Raw genomic sequence first — 26,048 nt, forward strand, 5'->3', positions numbered from 1 at the left:
GCTTTAAATTTGTTTAGGCTATCAACTTCAACAACAAGTGATGGAAGTCGGTTCCACCAACCAACCACCTGCTAGCCAAAGGCAAATTTCCGCACATCTATCCGACATCCGTCCTTCCTCAATTTGAATTTATGCCCTCTGAGGTGATTATTCTGAGAAAGATGAAGAATCCCAAATGCATTGAGCATGCTCAAACCATTCAAAGCCTTATACACCTCTATCAGATCACCTCGCCGGTGCCTAGTCTCCAGACTCTGTAATTTGCAAAACTTAAGCCTTTCTTTGTAAGAGCAACCCTTTGTTCCATTTACTAATCTTGTTGCCCTTCTCTGTACCCGTTCCAGCAGCTCTACATCCTTCTTGAAATGAGGCCTCCAGACGTACTCAAGATGTGGCCTAACCATTGCCTTATACAAGGGAATAATCACCTCCTTATCCCTGCTAGAAAAATTCCTGTATATCATTGACAAGACACCATGAGCTACTCTTGCAGCTCGTCTGCACTGCTCAGAGAACTTCATATCTGCCTGCACAATTACCCCCAGGTCCTTTTCATTCTCCACCACTGTCAGTGTAGTACCGCAGAGTTGATACATTGCTCTGGGGTTACTGTTACCCATATGTAGTACTTTACATTTGTCAATGTTAAACTTCATTTGCCACCTCTCAGCCCATCTGTTCAACCTTTCCAGATCCTGTTGCAGCAGCATAGCGTCAGTAGTGTCCTGAACGACCCTGCCAACCTTTGTATCATCTGCAAACTTAGACATTAAACTTGATATCCCATCATCAATATCATTCATAAACACCGAAAACAACAATGGACCCAACACTGAACCGTGAGGAACTCCACTAATAACATTAGTCCCCGTTGAGCAGTGTCCATTGATTACCACTCTCTGTCTTCTGCCACTCAACCATCCCCTTATCCATAGCAGCAATTTGCCTCCAATGCCACACTGCTCCAATTTGTGCAGCAGTCTACCATGTGCAACAGTATCAAAAGCCTTTCCAAGATCCAAATATATAATATCAAAGTTATTCCCTGCATCCAGTTCTTTTGTGACTACATCATAGTATCCAATCAAATTGGTCAGGGAAGACCTGCCCTTAACAAAACCATGCTGCGTCTGAGCTATAACTGAATTCTTGTCTAGATGATCTTGCAGTGCTTCTTTAACCAGTGCCTCCATTAATTTACCTGGAACAGAAGTTAAACTAACAGGTCTATAATTACTTGTGTCAGCCTTTGATCTTCCTTTGTGAATTGGGGTTACATTTGCACATCTCCAGTCTATGGGTACCTCCCCTGAGTCCAAAGAAGCTCTCATAATTATGGCTAGGGGTTTGCATACTTCCTTTGCTGCCTCCTTTAATATAACTGGATAGATCCCATCCACCCCAGGTGCCTTTTTTATGTTTATCCTCAACAATCTCTCCTCCACTTTCCTCTCAGTTATTACAAAATCATCCAGCTCACTGCCAATGTTTACTTTACCTACATCATTCTCCTTCCTGAATAACTCCTCATGCGTGAATGTAGATGCAAAATACTCGTTTAGATTGTTAGCCACCTGAGCAGGATCCTCAACTGTTGAACCATCAATATCCAGTGGACCAATCTGATTCATCCCTTTCCTTCTCGAGTTCAAGTATGTAAAGAACTCCTTTCTGTTTTTCTTTGCATCCTTTGCCAAGGATTTTTCGTAGTCTGCCTTTGCCTGCCTAATCTCCTTTGTGGCTTGGTTACAGACCAACTTATATCTATCATAGGCTTCCATGTCACCCATTAATTTGTATGTATCCCATGCATTTTTCTTCTCTGCCACATGTCTCATTAGTCCATCTGACAACCATTTAGGCCTAAACCTTGAACAATATTTCTTAGTTGGTATGTAAAGCCTGGTAGCCACCAAGATTAGTTCCTTGAATGCTTCCCATTTTGAGTTTGCTGTTGGTAACATCATCAGTTGGTCCCACTGTATAGAATTTAAATACTGTCTCAGACCATCATAGTCGCCTTTACGAAAACAAAAACCCTTCCCTTTACCTCTGATGGTAGTTACCTCCTTGAGTAAATCCCACTTCAACACACTGTGATCACTGCCACCTAGTGGTTCATTTATCTGCAGGTTCTTAATGCATGAAGAATCACTACTGATAATCAGATCAAGAGTATTGCTCCCTCTTGTTGCCTCACGAACATGCTGATGTAGAAAACAATCATCCAATAAATCCACAAAAGCCTTGCTAGTGTGCGAGTGACCAACCCACAAATTCCAGTCAATATCTGGGAAATTAAAATCCCCCATTATAAGACTCTCAGATTTACTGGCCCACTATTTCCCTGTACAATATATTATTATACTCATCAGAGTCATTAGGCCTATAGCACACTCCTACTCTCAATTTTGATTTCCCTATGCTTATGTCACACCAACTGACTCGACACTGCCCTGTCCATCGATGTCAACTGGCTTCACTTCCTTTGACTTTATGTGTTTCTTAATTAATAGCATAACCCCTCCTCCCCTCCTGTCCTGTCTATCCTTTCTATATACATTGTATTCCCCAAATTCCAGTTCCGCATTACTTATATCTGTGTGACACCACGTCTCTGATATCCCAACAATATCTGCCTTTGATGTTTTGAGCAATACCTCAAATTCATCAAATTTATTTACCAAACTCCTAGCATTGGTGTACACGCAGGTATACATGCACCTGTTTCTATTCTTAGCTACCCTAACACAACCCATGTGTTTACTTGTAACGCAATGACTACCAGTAGTCTCTGAAATATCCTGCATCTTGTTTTTCAGACTTCTGCTCATTTGAATAGAAGCAGTGCAAGAATCACTTCCACCTCTGCCAGTGGCTACTGTTAATCTATTAGTCCTTGTATCCCCCCCAACTAGCAGTTTTCCGACCCACCTAACACTGCCTCGACAGCATCAGCAAAAATTCTTGCACCCTTTCTATTTAAGTGTATCCCATCCCTGTAGAAGCAATCTCTCCTGTTATGACTGCTTCAAAATAAAAATAAATAAATAAATAAAAATAAATGCAAGTTTAATTTCTAACCAAATTAATTATTATTATTTATTTTTTTTCAATTTTTCAAAAAAACTCTGGTTTGATTTTTGACAATAATTTTGCTGTAATTCCAGGCAATCAAGTCAAAATAAGAAGAAATTAATATTTAAACGTATTTATGTACAATTTTTTCATTTTTACTGAACTTCAAATCATAAAGAAACACTCCAGAAAGATCCCTATCAGAAACTGAGTTACAGGGGGCCCACTCAAGAAAGGTTAGGGCAACTTACTCAAGAAAGAATTAGATGATTTTAGCTTTCATTTTAATTATTAAAATATCACTGAAACTAGATATCCAATCAGAGTGTAGAAACAGTGGAACTGATCTTTTTGCTTGGAAAAAATTGTACATAACTGCTTGGAATTGTTGGAATGATTTTAGCATTCTGACACCATAACAGGCATTAAGGCATCCCAGAATGAATCCAAAGTAAACAATGATGAAATGCTGCAATAAGAATCTGTGACCACAAAGTGTCACCGAATTTCAAGGATTTTCTAATGGGAAGAGGATGAGGTGTTTGTGGTACATCAAGGGATGATCAATTAAACTTCAGAAAAAGGAAGATGATAAAAAAGCAGAGATTTTAAAAATTATCTGTGAAATTGATGCCAAAACTTCTGAGGTTAGTGATAGTAGATGGAATGAAATCTGACCATGAAAAGAAAAATTAAAAAAAAAAAAAAATTAAACTACAATATTACCTTTTAAAGAACCCTTATAAAATAAATTAAAAATAAAAACAGCATCCTTCAGTTGCAAAATTCTTGCAGCTGATTTCTATGATCACTGTATCAACTTCCTCTATCTTTTCCAACAGCTAATCACATCTATCTTTTCCAACAGTTAATCACATCTATCATTTTTCAACAGGTTAGGTCACTATTCATTGTCTTCTCTGGATGATTAATAGGTTAAAGATGTATGGTATTTAGTAGCCCTTGTGCCAGAAATGACAATACCAATACCAATGTATGCTATTTATATACTTATAACATACATTCCTAATTTTTTTTTCTATTTTTATTGCTTAAAAATTATGTCTGTATTTTATAACTCACCAGAAACATAAACTCGTCTTTCTCATTATTCAAAATATTTGCTGTTTACAATTTTTTCCTATCAAGAGGGCCTCTACCCCAATTCTGATGATAGAAAGGGAGGGATGTCTGTATTTCACTAATTTTTCAATTGACAGAATGTGGTATATATAGAAGAGCATTTCTTAACAATTGCATCACAGCATATGAAATTGTGTTGCAACTAATAGAGAAGCTACTATTCATTATAACTTGTCTTCAATAAATACTGACCTGTTTTAATTTTGCTAACGTTCTTAGTTGATTTTGTAAGATTGAGTTTGCCTGGGCCTTTGAATAAAGAAGTGCTCATGTACTGTTCTCCAACTAAACTACACACTGTGAAAAATCCTCTACTATTCTGATTGATGAGCTCTATCTCCTATTACAAACACGGATAATCATTGGACAGGAGATCTCAACAAAGTTCGTCCTGTTAAAGGAGTTCCACAAAGATCAGATCTTGGGTCTCTTTTTTCATGATTTTTGTCAGTGACCTGCCACACTTTGTAGAGAAAGCGGTGCCATCAAAATATTAATGTTTGCTGATGATGTGAAAAAAAAAAAAAGGACGGGTTAGCATTAGCATTAGTAGAGACATTTGATGCAAGAAAGCAAGCTTATGCAGCATCAGCCAGAAAAAAAAAAAAAAAAAAAAACCCACTTCCGCTTCACCCCTCTGTTCGTTCAAAATACCTGTCCAGCTGAGCCTTAAACTTATTTAGGCTATCAACCTCCACCACAAGGGATGGAAGTCTGTTCCACCAACCAACCGCCCGCTGGCTAAAGGCAAATTTCCGCACGTCTATCCTACATCTGTCTTTCCTCAATTTGAATTTATGCCCTCTCAGGTGATTTTTCTGACCTAGAGGGAGAATCCCATCAGCATTGAGCATGCTTAAACCATTCAAGGCTTTATACACTTCTATCAGATCACCTCGCTGGTGCCTAGTCTCCAGACACTGTAATTTGCAAAACTTAAGCCTTTCTTCGTAAGAGTACCCCTTTGTTCCATTCACTAATCTTGTTGCTCTTCTCTGTACTCGTTCCAGCAGCTCTACATCCTTCTTGAAATGAGGCCTCCAGACCTGTATACAGTACTCTAGGTGTGGCCTGACCATTGCCTTATACAATGGAATAATCACCTCCTTATCCCTGCTGGAAAAATTCCTGTATATCAAGAGTAGCTCATGGACAATACTCCATGAGCTACTCTTGCAGCCCGTCTGCACAGCTCAGAGAACTTCATATCTGCCTTCACAACCACCCCCAAGTCCCTTTCATTCTCTACCACTGTCAGTGTAGTACCACAGAGTTGATACGTTGCTCTGGGGTTGCTGTTTCCCATGTGTAGTACTTTACATTTGTCAATGTTAAACTTCATTTGCCACCTCTCAGCCCATCTGCTCAACCTTTCCAGATCCTGTTGCAGCAGCACAGTGTCAGTAGTGTCCTTGACAACCCTGCCTACCTTTGTATCATCTGCAAACTTGGACATTAAGCTTGATATACCATCATCAATATCATTTATAAATACAGAAAACAATAATGGACCCAACACTGAGCCCTGAGGGACTCCACTAATAACATTAGTCCACGATGAGCAGTGTCCATTGATTACCACTCTCTGTCTTCTCCCCCTCAACCACCCCTTTATCCATAGCAGCAATTTGCCTCCAATGTCACACTGCTCCAATTCGTGTAGCAGTCTTCCATGTGCAACAGTATCAAAAGCCTTTCTAAGATCCAAGTATATAATATCAAAGTTATTCCCTGCATCCAGTTCTTTTGTGACTGCATCATAGTATCCAATCAAGTTGGTCAGGCAAGACTTCCCCTTAACAAAACCATGCTGTGTCTGAGCTATAACTGAAGTCTTGTCTAAATGATCCTGCAGTGCTTCTTTAACCAGTGCCTCCATTAATTTTCCTGGAACAGAAGTTAAGCTCACAGGTCTATAATTACTTGTGTCAGCCTTTGATCCTCCTTTGTGAATTGGGGTCACATTTGCACATTTCCAGTCTATGGGTACCTCCCCTGAGTCCAAGGAAGCTCTCATAATTATGGCTAAGGGTTTGCTTACTTCCTTTGCTGCCTCCTTTAATATAACTGGATAGATCCCATCCACCCCGGGTGCCTTTCTTGTGTTTATCTTCAACAGTTTCTCCTCCACTTTACTCCCAGTTATTTCAAGATCCTGTAGCTTACTGCTAGAGTTGAATACACCTCTGGCATTCCCCTTGCTGAATAACTCCTCATGTGTGAATGTCGATGCAAAACAAACTAAATGAATATTTTGCATTGACATTCACACATGAGGAGTTATTCAGCAAGGGGAATGCCAGAGGTGTATTCAACTCTAGCAGTAAGCTACAGAATCTTGAAATAACTGGGAGTAAAGTGGAGGAGAAACTGTTGAAGATAAACACAAGAAAGGCACCCGGGATGGATGGGATCTATCCAGTTATATTAAAGGAGGCAGCAAAGGAAGTAAGCAAACCCTTAGCCATAATTATGAGAGCTTCCTTGGACTCAGGGGAGGTACCCATAGACTGGAAATGTGCAAATGTGACCCCAATTCACAAAGGAGGATCAAAGGCTGACACAAGTAATTATAGACCTGTGAGCGTAACTTCTGTTCCAGGAAAATTAATGGAGGCACTGGTTAAAGAAGCACTGCAGGATCATTTAGACAAGACTTCAGTTATAGCTCAGACACAGCATGGTTTTGTTAAGGGGAAGTCTTGCCTGACCAACTTGATTGGATACTATGATGCAGTCACAAAAGAACTGGATGCAGGGAATAACTTTGATATTATATACTTGGATCTTAGAAAGGCTTTTGATACTGTTGCACATGGAAGACTGCTACACAAATTGGAGCAGTGTGACATTGGAGGCAAATTGCTGCTATGGATAAAGGGGTGGTTGAGGGGGAGAAGACAGAGAGTGGTAATCAATGGACACTGCTCATCGTGGACTAATGTTATTAGTGGAGTCCCTGAGGGCTCAGTGTTGGGTCCATTATTGTTTTCTGTATTTATAAATGATATTGATGATGGTATATCAAGCTTAATGTCCAAGTTTGCAGATGATACAAAGGTTGGCAGGGTTGTCAAGGACACTACTGACACTATGCTGCTGCAACAGGATCTGGAAAGGTTGAGCAGATCGGCTGAGAGGTGGCAAATGAAGTTTAACATTGACAAATGTAAAGTACTACACATGGGAAACAGCAACCCCAGAGCAACGTATCAACTCTGTGGTACTACACTGACAGTGGTAGAGAATGAAAGGGACTTGGGGGTGATTGTGCAGGCAGATATGAAGTTCTCTGAGCAGTGCAGACGGGCTGCAAGAGTAGCTCATGGAGTATTGTCAATGATATACAGGAATTTTTCCAGCAGGGATAAGGAGGTGATTATTCCATTGTATAAGGCAATGGTCAGGCCACACCTAGAGTACTGTATACAGGTCTGGAGGCCTCATTTCAAGAAGGATGTAGAGCTGCTGGAACGAGTACAGAGAAGGGCAACAAGATTAGTGAATGGAACAAAGGGGTGCTCTTACGAAGAAAGGCTTAAGTTTTGCAAATTACAGTGTCTGGAGACTAGGCACCAGCGAGGTGATCTGATAGAGGTGTATAAAGCCTTGAATGGTTTAAGCATGCTCAATGCTGATGGGATTCTTCCTCTAGCTCAGAAAAATCACATGAGAGGGCATAAATTTAAATTGAGGAAAGACAGATGTAGGATAGACATGCGGAAATTTGCCTTTAGCCAGCGGGTGGTTGGTTGGTGGAACAGACTGCCATCCCTTGTGGTGGAGGTTGATAGCCTAAATAAGTTTAAGGCTCAGCTGGACAGGTATTTTGAACGAACAGAGGGGTGAAGTGGAAGTGGGTTTTTTTTTTTTTTTTTTGGCTGATGCTGCATAAGCTTGCTTTCTTGCATCAAATGCCTCTACTAATGCTAATGCTATTCATTTAGTTTGTTAGCTACCCGAGCAGGATCATCAACAGTTGACCCATCAATATCAAGTGGACCAATCTGATTCATCCCCTTCCTTCTAGAGTTTACATAAGTAAAGAACTCTTTGCTGTTTTTCTTTGCATCCCTTGCCAAGGATTTCTCGTAATCTGCCTTCGCCTGCCTAATCTCCTTTGTAACTTGGTTGCATATCAACTTGTATCTATCATAGGCTTCTGTGTCATGCGTTAATTTGTAAGTATCACATGCATTTTTCTTCTCTGCCATATGCCTCATTAGTTCATTTGACATCCATTTTGGCCTAAACCTTGAACAATATTTCTTAGTTGGTATGTAAAGCCTAGTAGCTTCCAAGATAAGTTCTTTGAATGCTTCCCATTTTGAATTTGCTGTTGGTAACATCATCAGTTGGTCCCACTGTATAGAATTTAAATACTGTCTCAGTCCATCGTAGTCGCCTTTACGGAAGCAATAACCCTTCCCTTTACCCCTAATGGTAGTTACCTCTTTGAGTAAATCCCACTTCAGCACACTGTGATCACTGCCACCTAGTGGTTCATTTATCTGCAGATTCTTAATGCATGAAGAATCACTGCTGATAATCAAATCAAGAGTATTACTCCCTCTAGTTGCCTCCCGAACATGCTGATGTAGAAAACAATCATCCAATAAATCCACAAAAGCCCTGCTAGTGCGTGAGTAACCAGCCCCCAAATTCCAGTCAATATCTGGGAAATTAAAATCTCCCATTATAAGACTCTCTGATTTACTGGCCCACTCTATTTCCCTGTACAGTTCCTTATTATACTCATCAGAGTCATTAGGCCTATAGCACACTCCTACTCTCAATTTTGATCTCCCAATGCTTATGTCACACCAAACTGACTCAACACTGCACTGTCCAGCGATGTCGACTGGCTTCACTTCCTTGGTTTTTATGTGTTTCTTAACTAATAGCATAACCCCTCCCCCCTTCCTATCCTGTCTATCCTTTCTGTAGACGTTGTACTCCCCAAATTGCAGTTCTGCATCCCTTATATCTGTGTGACACCACGTCTCTGATATCCCAAAGATATCTGCCTTTGATGTTTTGAGCAATACCTCAAATTCATCAAATTTATTTACTAAACTCCTAGCATTGGTGTACACACAAGTATACCTGCACCTGTTTCTATTCTTAGCTACCCTAACACAACCCATGTGTTTACTTGTACCGCAATGGCTCCCAGCAGTCTCTGAAATACCATGCATCTTGTTTTTCAGGCTTCTGCTCATTCTAATAGAAGCATTAGAATGAGCAGAATCCTCATTCTAATAGATTTGCTGATGATGTGAAAAAAAAAAAAGGACGGCTTAACATATATAGATTTATAGGTGGATAACAGAGTAATTACTTTTATTGCAAGTATTATTACAAAGCAATTTACATGGTATAATACATACAAGTCATATTTATCAAGTGGAAGTTAATTAATATTTTACTTACTGAAAGCAGTGCTGGTATGTCAGCACTTTCTACATCTTGACAATTTGAAAGTAACCATCCAAAGGCACTATATACAGCATCATTTGCTTCTGTTTATCAATAAAATATTTGAATACAAAGAAATTACTTAAACAGAAATGAAGCAATACATTTTAATTTATTTATTTTTTGATTATTATATATACAAAAAGAAGTTTACAGGGTCTGCTCAAATGAAATACAGAAATAGTAAATAGTGTAAATGATTGTAAATGTCCTGTATACAGAGACACAGAGTTGCATATAGCAATACCTTACACTGTGCTGTATTTCAGTAAGCTTGCTTCAGTTTTTATTATGTTATATATTATGACTACCCCTTAATCTATTTCCTTGTGCACTTCAGACATAAGCCTAAGCCACACTTTGGGAGACTCATGATGATACTTGCATTAACTGTACATCTGGCTGGCATGTTTAATAATAAGTTGAGTCAGTTATAGTTTGCCCAACAAGATTACAATGATTTCATTCATATTCAAGGGGGTTTGAATCATGGTATCATGAGGAAAAACATATACTAAACTATAAAAGTCCAAAGTGAAATTAAGGCTATCTTTTCAAGTTAAACTGGAAAATATGAAATGCACTACGGGTAGACAAGGTTACACTACTTACAGATTGCGTTCAATTTCATGCTCCCTCAGCTATCAGAACTATTTGTTAAAATCTAGAAAAAGAAATCATTAAGTTTACTCCTGGTTCTACTTCTTAACTGGCGCCTCCATAGCCAGGTGGGTAGGAGCAGCAGTGCGTAGCACACGCTTCTTGATTAGACTGGGGTTTGAACCCATGACCATCAAATATGGAGGATGCAGAAAGGTCAGGAAATGACCACCGCATATCCCCGGAGCAATATGGCCTTAGTTGCTAAAGCCCCTAAAAACCAAATAACAACAACAACAACAACAACAACAGCTATTCTATTTGTAATGATTAGCCAATATATATTGATACTAATTTTCTATAACAGGTACTAGATTACTGTAAACCTGTAATTGTCTCCACAAATATAACTTTTTTCGGTGGGTGAGTCTGTTGCAGATGACCCAAGACCTGGTCAGCCTTGCTCTTCAACAACTCCTGAGCAAATCGCAAAAAAATCTTGGATGAAGACAGGCGAATCACACTCCATGAATTAGCTGTTAGAATGTCCATTTCATACAGTAATGCTCACAATATTGTGAAAGATCACTTGAAAATGTTGCAAATCTGTGCTGCTGGATTTCACACAATTTGACTCCAGAACAAAACAGCAAAGAGTAGACTTAAACTATTATTTATTATTATTATTAGCTATATGGTGCAAGGAAGCCTGAGACTTATGCTGCACCAGCCAAAAAAAAAATTCTGAATTACCCTGAGAGAGAGAGTCAGAAGTAGAAGGGGAATCACCAAGAAAGAGAATAATGATGATATCCAGTTCAGGACCCTGGGTGTGCCAATCCCATACTCACCAAATATGAGCCCCTGGGGTTAACTGCAGCTATTATCAACCCACTGCAGGATGGAAGCCTCCTCAATGATTCATGTTGAGGGAAATGGACCATAATCTGCCACGCTGGTCCATTGCGGGTTGGCAGCAAAGAGTAGACTTGTAGAGTAGTTAATGATTGCTGCCATGCAGAGCTTCTTCAGAACGACCTAGATAGACTTCAGAGATGGTCAGAAAAATGGCAGCTATACTTCAATCCAGCAAAGTGTAAGGTATTGGACCTGGGGAACAGTAATCCCAAAATAACTTATACACTTGGCAGAGTTGAACTAAAGCTGGTAGTGGAGGAAAGGGACTTGGGTATTACAATATGGTCAGATATGAAGTTCTCCGAGCACTGTAGACTGGTTGCAAGGAGGGCCCATGGTGTCCTATCAATGATTTATTGAACAATCGCTAGTAGAGATAAGGACGTCATAATCCCATTATATAAGGCTATTGTTAGACCACACTTGGTTGTTGTTGTTGTTATTTGGTTTTTAGGAGCATTAGCAACTAAGGCCATATTGCTCTTGGATATGCGGTTGCGGTGGTCATTCCCTGACCTTTCCACATCCTCCGTATTTGGTGGTGATGGGCTCGAACCCCGGTCTAATCAAGAAGCATGTGCTACGCACTGCGGCTCCTTCCCACCTGGCTATGGAGGCGCCGACCACACTTGGAATACTGTGTTCAAGTATGGAGACCGCATTTAAAGAAAGACATTGTTCTTCTTGAAAGGGTCTAAAGATGGGTAACTCGCCTGGTGAGATCGGCAAAAGGGCGTCCATATGAGGAAAGACTTCGAATATGTCTTGGAAACTAGGCACCATAGAGGGGACTTGATTGAGGTGTTTAAGGCTCTGAGAGGCATACACAAAATGAATAAGGATGAAATTTTCATGGTTACAAATGATTCTACATGGGTGGTAGAGGCTGACAGTCTGGGGAGATTCAAAGGTCAGCTGGATATACCTAAGGGAGGAGGGAAATGCACAGGTTGTCCATTTCCTTTTCTCTTATTCATTTTTATTATTATTATTATTTTTAAAATTTTTTCTTCTTATTTTCTTATTAATTTGTTTTTATTCTTATTATTTTATTTTTTTATTATTAATTTTTTTTTTTTTTTTTTGGCTGGTGTAACATAAGCCATAGGCTTCCTTGCACCATGTGGCCATTACCAATACTAATACTTGTGCAAATAAATGCTTGATCATTTTGAAACACAGGGCCAAAATATCTTAAATCAAATAGTGACTTGTGATGAAACTTGGATTTTTCACTATGACCTAGAGACAAAACAACAGTCGAATGAGGAAGCATTCTGATTCACCAAGACCTAAGAAATTTTAAGCTTGTTGTTCAGCTGACAAACAAACAGTTCTTGTATTTTTTGACATAAAAGGCATTCTTGTTACATATTTTGTGCCTTGTGAAACAACTATGAATAAGGAAGCCTACTCTGAGGTTCTCAGAGTCAAACTTCGCTGTGCTATTCATGGGACATATGAATAGCACGGCAAACTTTCCGGTGTGAAGTAGTTTCTCCATCAAGACAATGCCAGTCCCTGTATGGCTAATATTTTACAGCCAATGATCACTGCCATAGGTGCCAAGTTCTGCCACATCTCCTTTATTCACTAGACTTAGCCCTGTGTGACTTCTACAGACCTGTTTCCATGTCTGAAGAAAGCGCCGAAAAGCAAGTGTTTTGGGTCTGACAACAATTCTTGCAGAGCCACAATGAAAGCACTTCTCAGTCTTTCGAAAAATGACTTGCAATAAGCATTTAATGTGTAGGTACGATGGTGGTGAAGGTGTGTAAAATTCAAGGGAGAGGAGGAGAAATCCACAAAGGATTCAGATGATGACAATTAAGATAAGATCTTGCACCAGCCTGTGAATTAAATGATCATCCTTTGTGCATACAAAAATCTTACAGATGTCTCAGTTCCAGACTAAAAGAACATAAAAAAAGATGTCCTATATTAAAGAATAAACAAATCAGACACTACCTTCCATGCATTCCAGCATGGAGATATTTGGAATTTAGTAACCCTACAGCCCTTTCACCTGAACAACAGTATATTAGAAGAAAATTTAGAGTTAGTCTTTATAAATATGTTCTGGGCCAATTCTATAAACAGAAAACAAGGTACAGAATTCAATCAAAATCCTTTAAGAGACAGCAGAAGAAGACTTCAAAAAACATAATCTCTAAAAATGCATATAAATTATCAAGTGATATAGAAGCCTATGATAGATATAAACTAGTCCAATAAAGTCACAAAGGAGGTGAGGCAAGCCAAGGAAGATTAAGAGAAGTCGCTGGCAAAGAATGCCAAGAAAAGCAGTAAAGACTTCTTTACTTATATTAAGAGTAAAAAGAAAGGGCAGAATCACATCAATCCATTTGATATCAATGGTTTTACTATTAATGATCTTGCTTAGGTTGCTGACAGTCTGAGTAGGCATTTTGCATTTACATTCACATATGAGGAATTCTTTAGGAAGGGGGATGCCAAAAGTTTATCAAACTCTAACGGAGTTAAATGATTTTGTGATAACTAAGAGGAAAGTGGAAGAGAAATTTTAAGTTAAACATAAAAAATGGCACCTCGAGTGATGGTATCCATCCAATTATTTTAAAGAAGGCAGCAAAGGAGATAAGTAAACCCTTAGCCATAATAATAATAATAATAATTATTATTATTATTATTAGCCATATGGTGCAAGGAAGACTGAGGCTTATGTAAAAATTTTCTGAATGAGAGAGATAGTGAGTATCACCAAGAAAAAGAAGGTATGATGAAATCCAGCTCAAAACCCTAGGTGTGCCAAACCCATACTCACCAGATGTGAGCCCCTGGGGTTAAATATGAAGGCAACTTTGGATTTAAGGGAGGTCTCTATGAACTGGAGATGAATATATCTCCAATTCACAAAGGAGGATCAAAGAGTGACATGAGTAATTACAGACATGTTAGCTTAACTTCTGTTCCAGGGAAAATAGTGGAGTCACTGGTTTACGAAGTAATGCAGGACCATCTACACAGGAGTGAATTATAATTCATTCATAGCCTGGGTTTGTTAAGAGGAGATGTTGTCTGACCAATCTAATTGGATACTATGATACTACTTGGTGAGGAGAACAAAGAGGTGCTCTTACCAAGAAAGGTACAAACATCCCTTTCTGCAAATCACAGTGTCAGGAGACTAGGCACCTGCCAGGTGATCCGATTGAGGTGCTTCAGGTTGTGGATGGCTTGAGAAAACTCAATGCTGATAGGGTTCTTCCTCTTGCTCAGACTGTGCACATGAGGGGACATAAATTTAAACTGAGGAAGGATAGTTGCAGAACAGATGTGCAGAAGTTTGCCTTCAGCCAATGGGTGGTTGATTGTTGGAACAAGCTTCCATCCATTTTTGTGGAAGTGGTTAATTTGAATTAATTCAAGGAAGAACTACACAAACTATTAAAGGGGAAGGATAGGTGAAATGGGATTTTTTAAAATAAATAATTGTATAGTACATTTATTCAATAAAGCAAAATAAACTAACCTTTAAAAACTTACATGGTATAATAGTGGCTATTTGGAGAGAAAAAATTTCACAGCAAATCGCAATGTAACTTAATTTCTTAATTATCATTCTTAATTTTGACCAAATGGTATCTCTTATAAAGCTACTTCTTTTTTAATATATCGGCAAAGCTATCCTGGAGCAAACGGGAAAAACGCATTACCATATTACCACAAATTTTTTGTTTGTGTACCTAGAAGACAAACGGTGACGAGCGTCGGTGCGGACGCAAATTTTATGTGCTCCGTGTGTACGTTTAATAGTGAATGATATTCCCTATGAACTGTTCCATGTGTAATATCTACATGATCCTTAGGATACCAGGTACATGGTGACATTCATCTTTGACCTGTGTGTTAATCAGGTAATTATTTATTAATATTTTATTTTTAGTAATTGAACTGTGGACGTGGGCCATAATACCGCCTGACCTCGTTTCAAGGTGATTGTTAATCTCCATGAAGAGAGCTAATTGAGTGGATAGCCTCAGGAGTCGAAAACGGCCGCTGCCCCACCTCTTGGAACTCTAATCTGTTAATTCAGCAAAAATACAAAGCCGCTGGCTAACGGCAATAATGACTCTGACTAAGAACACAGCACTCGCAATAACTGCCGGGACATGCGACCTTTGCCACACCTCGGCAGACGAAACCTTAATCTGTAGCAAGTCAAAGCACAGAATATGCCTGTTATGCTCGGGGTATTCAAGCCTCTCTCGCTTGTCACTGAGCAAAAGGAAAGGGTTCTTGGGGAAATGTTGTCTAAAGAGTAAACAAATAGGCACCACGGCAACGGCGATTAGGAAAGGTGATACCCCCCCCTCCATGAAAAGAAATAAATGCATCTGCAGAAGTACTTCATACTTTGAAAGAGGGCAATTCCGTAACCCCTTACTGCTGCACAGATATGCAAACCAATGACATGGAGGATAAAGTAAGCAATGTTGATGAAGAAGTTACACATCCTAAGGAATATGAGCGAGACCGGGCACATGACCCACCAAACGATGTTAACAGAAACGCTGAGAGTTCACAAACGCAGCCCGGTACAATTAATGAAAACAATTCGTGTTGTAGTATTTCGTCTGACAATTGCCAAACGGCCAGTCGTCGCAGCTCCGTGAGTGAACATTCGTACGCCCCAAATCTCAACAACCTCACCAATAGCCTCAGCAGCATAATAGCGGAAGCTTTTACACAATTTGTTTACCCTGTTGCTATGCAGGCTGAAGAGTATATGCACAATTTAGAGGAGAAATTCCCAAAAATTTTTGAATGTTTATCTGCTCTACTCACTATAAATCGAGAACTTCGTGCACAGAATGAGGATATTAGAAAGGAAATGAGCCTGTTGAAAAACCAAATGATGGACATGAAGAGTAATATTGTGCTATTGGAGAGATCCGCATATCAATCGTCTCTGCGGGGTCCTCAAACCCCAAAACCAGCTTGCAGAAATCGGGATACCTTATCTTCTCAATTCGGAAAAGGTTGTGTTGACCGTGCATCCTTCTCGACGACTAGCTCTCGCGTTAAAGCTGATAACCGACTAGAACAATCAGTCGTGAACACGCCGCCCATTACTCGCTATGAACGCAATAGAGAAACAGAAGATTTCATTGAACACTCTTCCGAGAGAAATAAATCATATCTAAACGCGCTCAAGCTAAACCTGCCCCAGGAAATAATAGGTGGTGTGCTACCCGACGAAGTTAGCTACGATCAGTACATAAATAAAAATGCCACATTAAACGCCCATGAACTCAACCTAGGAAACCACTCGTCAGCTGGGCCTAAACAAGACCGAACCACTGCGACCAGCCGAGTGATGGGTGCCGAACCGGGAAATAACCAGACAACCAAGTGCAAGACGGCCAGTGGAAAACGTTTGAACAGGAAGAAAACGACCTGGACGGGCACCGCACTAGCCTCGAAGCTTCGGCCTTTCAAACGGGATGGTTCTTCACCCAGACTCCCCCCCAGCAGTTTGTTTGTCTCACGGTTGGCCCCAGACACTTCAGCACAACTCGTCACAGATGTACTGATTGAGGAATTACAATTAGATTTAAAGATTCAGAGACTGAACACTCGAAGCACAGCATATGCTTCTTTTCGCATCTATTGTGATCGAAGTCAGTTTGAAAGGATCGGAACGTGCACCAAATGGCCCCTCGGCACCATCATCAGACCATTTTATGAAGCACGAAGTAGAAAAGAAGCGATATCCATAAACGCTCCTGAGATGTGCCCAGAACAGTCCAGACTCTGACTATACAATGTATCTGCATTCTCCACTGAAAGCCCAACTGCTCTGCATGCGAATAGCCGTAGGAAAAACAAGGTAAATCCACACTTCGCCCTTAACATACCCACGGAAAGGGGGCTCCCAGCGGTCACTGAAAATGATGAGATTGAAAATTACCCAAAATCTTTATCATCTCTCTCCTCGAATTTTGCGATCCCTGTCATGGTCTCAACATCTCGAAGACCAGCGACGCATCACAGACGGATCAGACCGCGTACATCCCTCGCCACGGTAAAGAGAACAGCTTCATTCCAACTCCTTTTCCAAAATGTGCGATCCATGAGGAATAAACTGAATGAAGTTGAGGAGCTCTTGTTGTCCAGTACAATGGATGTGGTTTGCTTCGCAGAAACCTGGCTTGACCCCAATGAAGAAACACTTTCCTCTACTTGGCCTGCAAGGTATCAGATGGTGTGCACGTCAAGAGAAAACCGGAGGGGAGGAGGAGTTGCGATTTTCTTCAAGGAGCAAGTATTCTCTATCCTCCACTCAGTATCGAGCCAGTCCGACTCTTTCGAGGCAGTTCTAGTTACGCTAAAACCTAAAAACAATAACAGCCAGAACAATTCTCTCGACATTGTCGCAGTGTATATCCCACCGGTTCCAGACGCACAAGTAGTTGATGAACTCCTCAATTGGTTGCTTAACCATCTCCATTCATCACTGAAACACGTCGTGTGTGGGGATTTCAATCTCCCGAATACTCAGGGAAACCTCAGGAGGAGACTGAATCAGCATCTAGGTATATTAGGTCTCAAACTGGTTAGCACACCACCCACGAGGGGCGAAAGCACATTAGACCTTGCGTTCGTGTCAGCAAATTGTGTGGCTAATCAAAATCCTACAAGCAACATACAGTCTGATCACAACCCCATCATTCTCTCTGTGCAAATAGAAATGCCCATCATTTCTGGAAGAAGGAAAGTCACAACCAAAACAATTACAGCGCCCAAATACCTTAATCCTGAAAAGTGTGTCTATGCGGCTCAAGCAATCCCATGGGTTGTCCTTGAGGAATGTGATCCCGAACTCGGGATTGACTTGATGACAAGATGGATAGCCACTGTTTCTCTTTATGCTGCAACGAAGAAACTAACCATCACAGAGCATTCAAAGGCCTGGTGGAACCCAGAAGTCTCTGAAAGTTTCCACGTTAAACAGAATTTGCACAAAAAGTGGAAAAACTCCGGCTCACCTTCGGACAGAACTGCCTATTCCCGAGCTAGGGCGCTTTTTATTCGGAACAAGAGGAAGGCAATAAAACTTCACCTAGAGGATACCATAAATAAGGGGAAGCCCTTCCATAGAATCCAATCAGAGGATGCCATTGACTCACTCAATATGAGGAGCTGGCTCGACCATATAACTAGGTTCGCTGCTCAGCCAGAATCCACTACACCAATGGAATTCCCAATCAATCCGATTTCGATAGACCCTTTAAATTCAGTTCACCTCACCAGAGACCAGCTGATCGACGTAATGAATAGCTTAGCACCTACGGCCGCATCAGGTGCCGACGGAATTCCTCAGTTTATGCTGAAATGCCTCAGTACATTTGTTGTTGATCCAATCCTGTCCTTATTTAACAAGATCCTTAATCAAAACTTCTTCCCGCCTACGTGGCATGTCTATCTAGTAAGACCGCTGCCGAAAACACGCTCTGCTTCTCAGCCCAGTCACTTCCGTCCAATTTCCTCTGCATCATGCCTATTAAAGCTCTTTGAAAAAGCTCTTCTAAGAACATTAACCATCCAAATTATTCCACAACAGCTACCGCAGATCCACTATGCTACCCGGTCAAGATCCACCGCTACAAATCTAGTCACCACCACTACCAAGATCCTCGAGGCATTTGAGCACCGTTCGGAAATCACCGTTACGTATATCGACGTCCAGGCAGCATTTGATTCCGTATCCGTTCACGCATTGGCAAGGTTACTACGTGAGTATTACCTCATTGGTGGAGACGTGCTCTGGTTTATTCAGAAAATGCTCGAGAACAGGACCATTATTGTTCGCGATGGCAATCTGCGCTATACCAGGACTATTACAGCTGGAGTTCCACAAGGCGGGGTCCTGTCCGGAATCTTGTTCTCAGCTATTCTCGTGCCATTTGTGATAGGCCGAACTGACATCCTCACCTTTGCCGATGACATAAAACTGTTTACTCCTATCAACCCTGGAGACACTGCTGAATACATCAATACCTTAATCCTTCAGAAAATCCAGAACCTTGAGGCCTTCCTCTCCGGTTTCGGACTTCAAATCAATCCTGAGAAGTCAAAACAGTTGACTTTCTCTCTCAAACGGAGCCCAACAATAGTACAACCCATTTTAAGAGGATGCGCGATTTCTGCCGTCCAACAACATACAGATCTGGGCGTTATTTTTGATCAAAAGCTCTCCTTTGTACCGCACATAGACAACTTGCAAATAAAGTTCTGTCGACTCCGGTGGATGATTAAACAACAACTAATGCACGTCCATGACCAGGCTGTGGTGTGCAGATATATTACGACATGTGTTTATCCGGTAATATTGTATGGCGCCGAAGTCTGGACCTCAACTGCTACGACCCATCTTAGACGGATTTTCGCGGGGGAATTTTGGCTACTGAAGTGGGCCATATGGAAATTTCGGCTTCCCTCTACACCAAGGACCACCCAGATGGCGGCAGCTCTCAACATGAGACGTCTTCCTGCCATCATTCACGAGAGAAGACTCGTCTTTGCCATCAAAATGATGGTCGGCATTATTTCAGTGCCAGATTTCTGGGCTAACTGTGGATGGAGGATCCCGGTCCCAAGCCTTAGGGCTAATCCAATCCTACAGGCCATTCCAAACCGGTTAAAGCTAACTGAGCGGTTCCTACCCGTGCAAATGCTGCAAGACATACAGTCCTTGGACGGCGACCTCTACAAATTCGCAGTCGACAAGGAATATAGGCAGAAAGTACTCGGTCGACTTCCTTCCCAGGACCACGTTAGAGGACAGTAGACCCTGCTCCCGGAGACCTATTCATCACTGCCCTGAATCCATCATCACAGTGTACAAACTTTTCAGGAGTCATAATGCTCTTTTTTTTTTTTTTTTTTTGTGTTTATTGTATTATATGATTTCTTTTATGTAAACCCCTGGCTTGTAGCCGTGAAGGGAGTTGTATACAGCAATGTGCTTTCTGTATATAATAAAGAATTCTTCTTCTTCTTCTTCTTCTAAGTTATAGAAATATATGTTCTATAGCAGGCACGTCCAATGCCTTATACTAACTTCTTTATCAAGGAATCACATTTCATAATCTACTTTGGAATACTGTTATCAGGTATGATCTAGGCAATGACAAAGAAGGGAAGGAATATAAGGGGGAATATTTAGGTACTCATAAACAATTAACAATAGCTAAATGGAAAAATACTTCAAGCAAAGCGTTTTTCCATTAAGCTTTATGATATCTACTTCTTTTATCAACACTGATCACTACTGAGATAGGGTATCCATTGCTCCCAGGCCTTCGTTTTGCTCTTCTTTATAAGCCCTGTAGAGTGGTTTCTGGCTTTCTTATATCTTTCCCTCAGCTCTGCCACCTCCACCAGGCTCGCTGGAATTGTTACAGCCTCACAATCACTTTCCTGCGCAGGCTCTGAATTTCTGGGTCCACCAAGGGACTGCTTTTGGTGCTGGCATCTTTCTTTTTATGGCTGCTTCTGCTGCAGTTGTAATTTGTCTTGTGGCTTCTCTTTGTAAGTTGTTGGGGTTCTTCTGCTGCAGATCCTGAAGTAGGAGTTGGTTTGATGTTGTTGATAGAAGCCTGCAAATAAGTCCCAGTTTGCGTTTTGGAGCACGAAACTGTTGAGGGTGTGCTTGATAACCGGTTGTCTGTTTGTAGTTTGAAGGATTTGAAAGGCAATCACCCTGTGGTTGGACGTCATCCAGGGTCCTTGACCTCCTAATTCGTGATATATCCAGCAAGGTTGTTAGTTGCCAATGTGATGTTGATAATTGCTTCCCATAGGGTGTTGCAGAATGCTGGAAGTTGATATGGTCTATTGAGTGGGACAAGAGTTGAGCTTTCTAGATACTCCTTGAGGATTTGTCCATTTCTTGTGCTGTGACGATCAGGGGTGGTGCTGTTGCAGGACGGAGATCAGCAGTTTACATCAACTCCGATGAGAATTTTCTGGTTTGGGAGAGCATTTAAAAGCATCTGAAGGTATTGGGTGGCAAAGGTTACCACCTCCGCTGGCCTATAATATAGGGATACTAGATAAAATGTACCCAAGGCTGTGATCAGGTGGGCACAAGTTGCCCAAGGCTATTTGGCCTATCTTCAGTGGGTGGGTATCCTGGTGATGCAATGATGACAATTCAGTTATGAAATATAACTCCACAATATGAGAGATGCCTCATATTGTGGAGTTATACTTCATAACTGAATTGCCATGATTGCATCACCGGCGCCTCCGTAGCCAGTTGGGAAGGAGCAGCAGTGCGTAGCACACACACTTCTTGATTAGACCAGGGTTCGAGCCCGTCACCACCAAATACGGAGGATGCAGAAAGGTCAGGGAATGACCACGCATATCTCGGAGCAATATGGCCTTAGTTGCTAATGCTCCTAAAAAAAAACCAAACAAACAAACAAACGATTGCATCACCACCTGCTTACCAAAGATAGGCCAAATATCTTTGAAATGGTGCCGTGGTGGATCTGCTGAAAATAAGTAACAATAGTCTTCTTCATTGGTGAAAGCGTTACTTATTCAAGGTAGTGCAATGTCATGGCAACTCATTGTGAGGGTATTCACAATAATGAGATACACCTAAAATGATACTATTCTCAGCTATTTTAGAGTTTGCTGCACACTAACATGATGCTATTGCACAAACTTGTACATCAGAGAATAAAATAAGCAACTTATAACAAAAAAATAATAATAATAAAAATAAATAAATAAAGAACTTCTGCCTCACCTCTAGAGTCCATAAGATGGCATTGGAGTTTTTTTTATAGAAAAAAAAAAAGAAGATAAATAGATATACGATTAATAATTACCGTTTTTCTGACTTTTAAGCAGAGTCTCTAGAATCAGTGTATTGTAAAATGACGAAAATGCTCCACTGCGTCCATGATAATGCAAAGGCTTAAAAGTAAAATACAATGGTTAATAATAACTTGATAATAAACCTATATTATAGAAATTGATAAATATATATATTTTTTATCATCTAATATAATTTGTAATTATCTTTGCATATAAATTGATTATATATGATAGCCTAAGCAGCTTTTATGTTGTTAAACACCCAAATAACAACTTATTAACTCTTCAGGTTTTCATGAAGATTTCTATAAATTGTGTCTTTTACAGTGTTATGACATTTTTTTTTCATTTTTTCCAGATTTCAGGTTTCCATTTTTTCCAGATTTCAGTTTAAGTTTGTGCTATGTTTTTCATATAGGGACCTACCAAATTTATCAATATCAGTTTTAAAGCTATCGTTTATGCAGCTCTGCTCATTTTTAACACATGGTATGGCATATACCAAGTATATAGGTTTAGATGATTGTGCTTGGTTATACATTAGTAGTAGTAGTAGTAGTAGTGGCATGTGATGCAAGAAAGCAAGTGTATGAGCTTATGCAGCATCAGCCAAAAAAAAAAAAAAAAAAAAATCACACCATTCCCTCCAAATGCCTGTCCAGTTCCTCCTTAAATTTATTATTCAACCTATCAACTTCCACAACAGATGGAAGTTTGTTCCAGCAATTAACCACCCGCTGGCTAAAGGCAAATTTCTGCACATCTATTCTACATCTGTCTTTTCTTAATTTGAATTTATGCCCCCTTATTTTCGTAATCTGAACAAGCGGAAGGATCCCATCAGAATTCAGCGTGCTCAACCCATTCAAGGCCTTATACACCTCAATGAGATCACTGTGCAGGTGCCTAGTCTCCAGCCACTGCAATTTGCAGAACTTAAGCCTCTCTTGGTAAGAGGATCCCTTCACTCCCCTCACCAATCTTGTTGCCCTTCTCTGTACACGTTCAAGCAAATCGACATCCTTCCTAAAATGAGGCCTCCAGACCTGTACATAGTGCTCAAGGCGTGGCCTGACCATTGCCTTATACAGAGGGACAATCACCTCCTTTTCCCTGCTAGCAAAATTCCTATATATCACTGACAAAACTCCATGACCTGCCCTGGCAGCCTTTCTGCATTGCTCAGAAAACTTCATACCTGACTGCACAATTACCCCCAGGTCTTTTTCATTTTCTACCACCTTAAGTGCAGTACCACACAGCTGGTACTTTTCTCTCGGGTTACTTTACCCATATGCAGTACTTTGAATTTGTCAAGGCTACTTCAGTTGCCACTTCTCAGCCCATCTGCCCAAATTATCTAGATCCTGTTGCAGTAGCACATTGCCATTACTGTCATTAACAACCCTGCCAACCTTTGTATCATCTGTAAACTTCGACACTAAGCCTGATATACCTCCATCAATATCATTGATAAATATACAAAACAACAGTGGACCCAACACCGAACCCTGTGGGACTCCACTAATAACATTAGTCCACGAAGAGCAGCACCCATTGATTACCACCCTCTGTCTTCTCCCACTTAACCATCCTTTTATCCATTGTAGCAACTTACCCTTAACACCATTCTGCTCCAATTTGTACAATAGTCTTCCATGCGCAACAGTGTCAAAAGCTTTCCTGAAATCCAAAATATATGAAAACAAAATTATTTTATACAACTACTAGTTCCTGTGGGACCAGCGCATTCTGCCTTGGGGGTTGCTGCTATGTCGCACGATGACCAAGTGCAAGCTCTGGTGTTGATGTGGGCAGCCGAGAGCTTGATGGGCCCCTCAATTTAAATCCTTCGAGGGCATTCACCCTGTCCTTCAAGCTCCCATATAGGCCCATAACAATGCTGAGTTGTCGCCTGACATCGCACACACACAGAGACATCCCTCATGGCAATATCATGTTCTGTTCCAGAGAGTTCGGCAAACATTTCACAAGTTGCACATTTTTTTAGGCTGTGATGCGTTGGAGAATCACCCCCCCCCCCCCTCAGTTCTCCTCCGAGTCACAGCACTCCTACCACTTTGTGCCCGTTGCTTTGCTGCTCTAGTCTGGAGCATGATATTTTAAATTAATAAGATCAATAAATTTAATTAATTAAATGTCAATACTAAGCTATCTAATAGAAACAGTGATGTATATTATGCTATATAATTATACGTTAGAGCTACCTAGTTAACACAATTGAAAATTTGAATTCCCTACCACTCTATACAAAAACAATGGCTGCAAGATTCGAATGAAATAATGGTTTTACGTATATTAAGTAGTAATCTACAAAAATTCTTTATCTAAATTAAAAATAAAAATAACCAGCGTAACTATAGCTATTGTTATATACCTACCACTTTTTAAGAATCAGAATTCAAAAATCTTTAATATAGCTAACTTTTCTGCCAGAATGACATTCAGAACAGTTCTTCCAAATTAATAAAAAATAAAAATAAATTAATACATTGTCATACAATGCAAAGGAAAAATTACAATATCATTATAAAATGCAAAAAACCTTATTTTCAAATTATTTGGTTCATTTGTATCAGAAGATGGCATCCTGATTAACTGAGGTGGTTGGAAAATAAATGAAAGAAAAACTCATAAATGTGTCAAAAACATACTGTATTCATATATATAAAAGCTATAGTATCAGAAGATTTGACATAAAATTTAACATATTTTTTAAGCAACAATGAAGTTTTACTTTCTCCCTTGGTCTGCAAATGGTACTATATAAATTTCAAAGCATCATCTTGACAATGAGAAAAGTATTTCCTTGTTGTTCCATAGTCAGGTAAAAAAATTGAAAAAAATGCTGACACTTCAGCATTTTTTTTTAATGTTTATCGATGAGCTGAAGTATTTGTTCAATGCAAAGAACATTCTTTTGGACATATACAGATTCAAATAAGAAAATAATAATAAAAACTTGGAGAAGAATGCTAAAGTTAACTGTACTGTAGTAAAACCAAAGGATTGGTGAATTTAGGTGGGTGATGAGATTATTGAAAAATTCAAGTGTCTTGTCTTCAGGAACATTATAGAATGTAAACAAACAACACCTGTAAGGAAATCCATAATTTCTTCTTGTTATCCAATTTATACTAATTTAGATTTGTGGGCTGTAGAGACCTCTACTAATCTGCTAACCAGATAATTGAGACTCTACTACATTGCTTGAAGATAATAAAGCACCCAAAACCTATGATGGTATCATTATGTTTATTTATGAATTGGAAATTTGTACATAATGACATCAAGAATTTTGGAGTATTTTCTTACCACTTCTTCAGTGGCTGCAAAGACAGTAATTAAGGGTTGTTATTAGAATCAATACCTTAGACTCTATTATAATTCTATTTAAAAACCACACATGGAAATTATAAGATAAATGATAAATCTTAATTAATCAAAATTTCTCTAATAAAAACATATTTACATACCTTTTAAAGGGTTAGTTCTGGTGTTGGGGTAACACATATGGACATGAGTATGCACATTGCAATAATCACCATGTACACTTCAACAAAAAATGCATGAACTATAATGGTCATTTTTTTGGAGGTTGTTAAGCAAAATACAAACACTACTCTTGTTGACACTGACCAGATCTAGTCAGTGTTGACAAGAACAATATAAATAAAAAATACAAAAGCAGCTGTAATAAAATTATTACAATAAGACTGTAAGCTCCATTAGCTGTGGTGGCCACACCAAACACAACAAAATGTTTTACTTTAACTAACCTTCCCACATCCACCCAACTTGTTTCATTATGTAGTACTGGCTTCTAGTGGCTTTTTTTTTGTTAGGGAGGGGGGAACTACAACCTTAGCCTCTTAAGAATGAGTATCGTGCATTTGATATGCATCAGACAAATTAATAAAAATGCTATG

The 26,048-nt window shown here is 39.8% G+C and overlaps 1 protein-coding gene across 1 annotated transcript in view; it reads right to left on the minus strand.

The window, feature by feature from the left end:
- Positions 1–26,048, minus strand: part of LOC150090969 (uncharacterized) — a 206,047-nt gene that overhangs the window by 25,591 nt on the left and 154,408 nt on the right. The window contains exons 17-18 of the mRNA XM_090378931.1: positions 22,110–22,197; positions 9,655–9,743 (exon numbers count right to left, since the gene is read on the minus strand). Of these exons, the coding sequence (XP_090235057.1) occupies positions 9,655–9,743; positions 22,110–22,197 (177 nt within the window). The remainder of the gene's footprint in view (positions 1–9,654; positions 9,744–22,109; positions 22,198–26,048) is intronic.

This window comes from Mastigoproctus giganteus, chromosome 1, assembly GCF_048544385.1.
Source record: "Mastigoproctus giganteus isolate SK-2022 chromosome 1, ASM4854438v1, whole genome shotgun sequence".
Classification (NCBI taxonomy): domain Eukaryota; kingdom Metazoa; phylum Arthropoda; class Arachnida; order Uropygi; family Thelyphonidae; genus Mastigoproctus; species Mastigoproctus giganteus.